Source organism: Montipora foliosa, chromosome 11 (genome assembly GCF_036669935.1).
Source record: "Montipora foliosa isolate CH-2021 chromosome 11, ASM3666993v2, whole genome shotgun sequence".
NCBI lineage: Eukaryota > Metazoa > Cnidaria > Anthozoa > Scleractinia > Acroporidae > Montipora > Montipora foliosa.
In genome coordinates, this window is record NC_090879.1 from 53823736 (window position 1) to 53828735 (window position 5000).

The 5000-nt window shown below is 39.9% G+C and overlaps 1 protein-coding gene across 2 annotated transcripts in view; it reads right to left on the bottom strand.

Moving 5' to 3' along the window:
* LOC137975929 (mucin-like protein) overlaps window positions 1–5000 on the bottom strand; it is an 88082-nt gene that overhangs the window by 8838 nt on the left and 74244 nt on the right. For both annotated transcript variants that reach the window (XM_068823137.1, XM_068823138.1), the window contains one exon: window positions 4429–4866. In XM_068823137.1, coding sequence (XP_068679238.1) covers window positions 4429–4866 — 438 coding nt within the window. The remainder of the gene's footprint in view (window positions 1–4428; window positions 4867–5000) is intronic.

The window sequence follows — 5000 nt, forward strand, 5'->3', positions numbered from 1 at the left end:
TGCAGAAAATGTAAATGGACAGTCAAGACTGAAAAGGGGAGTCCCGACATCAGTACTACTTTCAAATACAGGGTCAACTTGCTGTTACAGGGGCTAGGTGGTGTGATTTGTAATTTACACCAGCAAAGGCGTGAGTGTAGAGAGGATCACATTTGATCCTCAGTTCTGGGACACATTGAATGAATGCCTTAAGAACTGCTATTTCAATCACTTTATAGAGCCAGCCGCTTTAGAATTCTGTAAACATTAGAAAAGCGTGTCATTGTTGTTAAATTGTAGCAATGAAACATATGTCTAAAACAGAGTATCAACTTTGATCTCTTTCAAGATAAAACGTTTGTAAGATTAGCTTCTTTATTCTCAGTTCTTGAGCACAATGACTGTACGAAGAAAAATAATATTTTACTAGCTCCCAGCGCACAAAGATGCCGAAACCCTAGTTTACCAAATCTGTGCTCTTTCTGAGACATAACATCAGGGTCTGGCGCTTTTATTAAATAATGTTGTCTTCTGTAGAAGGCATTATTGCTTTGCCTAAATGTTACGTGGAAATAAGAGGATCGTGCATGTTACACAAAAAGGCACAGACACTCCACATTTGATTTACTACCCCAAATAGACTAAGCGGTACGACACTATCCCAAATGCGGAAGTTCTTGACTTTGATAATAGCTCGTTCGATATGTATTCTTACCGAGGCATTTTCCTGGGTCTTGATAACATCTTGTGCTATCATTTGGGTATACAACCCTAGAAAAGGTGGAATGTTTAGGTTCACACCCAGTGGAAGGAGATCTTCAATTGTAAAGCCTTTATCGGCCATCACAGTGTCACCTTTATCAAAATCTAACTTCAGAAAACCACTTCTCTCAACAATTTCGCGATCGGAAATACTTCCACTGTATAGTTGACTGATAAAAGTTATAGCTCCACTAGGAGCAATTCCAACTAAGCCTTTCAGAGTTACGTAGTTTTTATACGAGCTGAACAGTCAAAAGAAGGCTGGAAGGCATCTGACATCTAATCTCTGTGCAATCGATTATTACACGGGTGGAAGAGTATTTGACTTTAAAGCTATCTGGCATAGTAACTGTAACAATCTCCTTATTTGCCCATATAGATACCTGACCAAATTTAAGATACAAGTAATTTATCCAGGACAGGAATATCCTGCTCACTGTTGACTGAGAGATATGAAACAAGTGAGCCAGATGCTTTTCTGCAAATCCCGTTCTCAGTCTGCAAAGTACAAGGAAAAACTCCTCTCTTGCTTCTAAGCTCCTTTTTCTACATTTGTGAGTGCATTCCTCTGGTTGCTCGCTTTCATTTTTGTTCTCATCATAAAAACGCTTTGGGACACTTCTTTCTTTTGACGAGCAGTACCTAATGTTCTCCCCGTTCGTTCCAGTGTTCAAAAATTCATATACAGCATTTAAATGTAGCAAAGTTAAGAAAGCTGGTGTAAAAGGCGATGTCCTCGTCAGAGGATCAAAACCCTTCTGACGTTTCAAAACTTCTATTTTAGCCTTTAGCGAAGCATTTTCAAGCTCCAAACTCTTCAGTTTTTCGAGAAGTTCTTTGAAATCTTCTGTCGTGTTTCCTTGCGTATCCGTGTCGTTTTGCACCTCATGATCAGCAGAGCTACCAGCCGCCGATGAAGTGCAGTTATCAGCGTTGGTTTAAGTTGCACTAGTTGTTTGAGATACTATCAACTCTGTGTCTGTATTCGACGTAAACAAACGTTTCTTAGGAGGCTTTCTCTTTAGCGGAGAACTTTGTGACCAAGAAAAACGTGACGGCACGACCCCTTTCCTGACATAAATACGCTGGCCTCCGATAGACTTAACAAAGTCCTCAGGTTTAAAGTGACGAGAGCAAATCTTCGTGTTTTGGTTGACAGTAAAATCCTTACATTCGTCGCGACTAATAGCATGCATCTGGAAACTTGAAGTAGGAAATTTTCTTTCCATTTTCAGTCCTGTACAGCTTTTTGGAGCAGTTGGGAACACAACAATTTGCCGGCATATTTAAAATTTGGCGCCCTTCGCATCAGGCGGCCATTTTTTCTTGGCCCAACTAGCCTCGTTCTCGCACGTATCGCTCCCAGTCCCCTGTCATTTTGCATAGGGTGTATGACATATAGGCGAAATAACATTAAGTGCGGCAGTTTCCAAGGAGCTTCCTTATCATCCCTACTCTTTTGCATTGTATTGCACTTGCTCCCCTTAGCTCACTGTTAAACGTGAGTACGTATGGATTCGAAATTCTGGATGACAAAGTAAACCACTTGTTTTGTATGGACGACCTGAAAACCATTGTTAAAAACGAATACCAACAAATGGGTCTCCGTACCGCTGTTAAAACTTTTAGTTATGAGATCCGGATGGAGTTGAGAAAAGTGCAAAATCAACCTTCAAAAAAGGGCGGCTCGAAAACACCAGAAATATAGATCTAGACACCTCTACAACCATAAAAGAACTTGAACAAGAGCGAACATATAAGCGTCTTGGAGTGAGGGAGACGGCATTCAGCATGCGGCCATGAAAGAGACGACCCGAAAAGAATACTACAGAAGAACCAGATTGATGTTAAAAAGTGAACTTAATGCAACCAGCCGCGTTGAAGCTATAAACACCTTAGCTATACCAGTGATCACATACAGCTTTAATGTCATTAACTGGAAACTATCTGAGATCAAGAAATTAGACACTAAAACCAGATAGATTCTCACCTTGGCAAAAATGCATCACCCAGAAGCTGATATTGATCGACTGTATCTTCAGATCAGACGGTGGACAAAGTCTTGTCTAGAACTATAAGACTACCAATATTGGCCTAGATGCCTACTTGACATCAAGCAATAATTGATTCTTTCACTTAGTCCAACGAAATGACAAAAAGTAAAAGCTCTATTCTATCCAAGGAGAAGCTGAAAAAATACAAACAAGAATTAGACCTTCAAGAGACATGCCCTACATGCCATGAAACGGCAGTTCTGCATGAAAAGAAAATCAAAGCAATGGAAAAACGCCTAGGCCAGCAACAAATGCAGAAAAGATAGGAAGAAAAAGCAATGCAAGCAATGCATACGGATTAGAAAAGCTGATGTCGACATGAAATTGACAAATCGATGTCTCAAATCGAGCAGGTTTAAATCAAAAACAGAGGGATAATTACAGAGGCACAAGAGCAAGCTCTCCTTAGCAAAACATACCAGCATCACATTATCAAAGATGTCACTGATCCTCATTGCCGCTATATATCAGGTTGCCTAGAACACGCAAAAAGGTCGCAACCCTCCTACACGGGAATATCTACAGGGAATACAATGTGGACACTGTAGACAAGTGGTATGAACACGATCCTAAAACAGTAGTAGAAAAAGATGACATCCCCATCCTTCAGATAGAGCAATACCAGCAAACCGACCAGACATTGTGATCAGAAATAAGCGGGACAACAAATCAAGTAAATCGAACAAACGCTCTTCTACTGCCTTAGAACCATGGTTTTGTTCTGGCCCTTGAAGGAAAAATGCATAATAATAATAATAATAATAATAATAATAATAATAATAATAATAATAATAATAATAATAATAATGTTATTGTGGATATTGCTGCACCGTAGGATCACAGAGTGTATGAAAAGAAGGGTGAAAAGATTGATAAGTACCAAGATTTGAAGGGGAAGATTAGAAAACTATGGAGTATCAGACAGCGGGAAGTGGTACCGGTTGTTGGTGCACTTGGAGCAGCAAGCCAAAGGTTGGATACGTGACTTGATAAGCTGGGGATTACCATTATGACGGGATTGCTGCAGAAAACTGCTTTGTTGAGAAAAGCAAGGATCTTAAGGAAGGTGTTGGAAAAGTGAAAGGAGAAGGAATGGCCAAAGGGACCTTTGGCCATTGGATATGTCGGTATAACATCCACCAGAGTTAAAGCATTAAGATTATAGTAGTAGTAGTAGTAGTATGCTAATGATAATGATAATGATAATAATAATGATAATGATAATGATAATTTATATAGGAGCGATAAAAAGTGACATGATACAATGGTAAAGAAATATTTAGGAAAAGGATGGATTACCGTGATTTCATCTTTCTTAGTAAGACCCAAAGGTTCAAGGGTGTTACCTGTATTCATGAGGTATGCTTTCCTTACTTTGCGTACACTGATCATGATTGAAATGATTGAGTTCGAGTGGAATAAGTGAAATGTCGTTGGCAGTGTGATCGTGAGGAAGTGTTGTAAAACTGTGGTAGACATGGAGACGTTAGTATGTTTGTCGACTGGTCTGCAGTGTTCGTTAAAACGAGTCTTCTTTTCGTTTTTTACCACCAATAAGAAAAACTGATAACTTAAAAAGGCAAATTACCCCCCTCCGCAAGAAAAACAATTGTAGTGAATGAAGATAACTCACCGCCAAACGAAGATGACAATGAAAACAACGAAAAGCAATGTAAACACTGCAACAGAAACACCAATCGCAATCAAGTTGGTACTGTTGCTGCTTTCATCATCAAATTCCTGTACTTGTTTTGTCGACAACTGCGTTGTGGTACTGTTGCTGCTTTCATCATCAAATTCCTGTACTTGAGTTGTCGGCAACTGCGTTGTGGCTGCGAATGTAGCTTTGACACTGGTAATGTTCTCTCCAATAGCATTTTCAAGGTCTGACTTGAACGATTCAACAATTTGAAGTAATGTGTTGCTTGGTAATACAGAGGTATTACCGATGAAGAGTCCCGCGGGCTGCTGGACGTAGAAGGCGACTTGAAGAGAACCCGAAACGTTGCTAGGATAACCAGGAAGGAGGTGGACTTGATCAGGCTCATACAGATCGAAAGTGGCTTCACGTCTGATAACAGAAAAAAGAAAATAAATAAACCTAGAAACTTTCTCAATTTCTTACTTATTTTCTGTCTTGCCCCTCCATCCACTCAACACAAATCAACCAGCCAACCAGCTGGCCAGCCAAAAACCCAGTCAGTC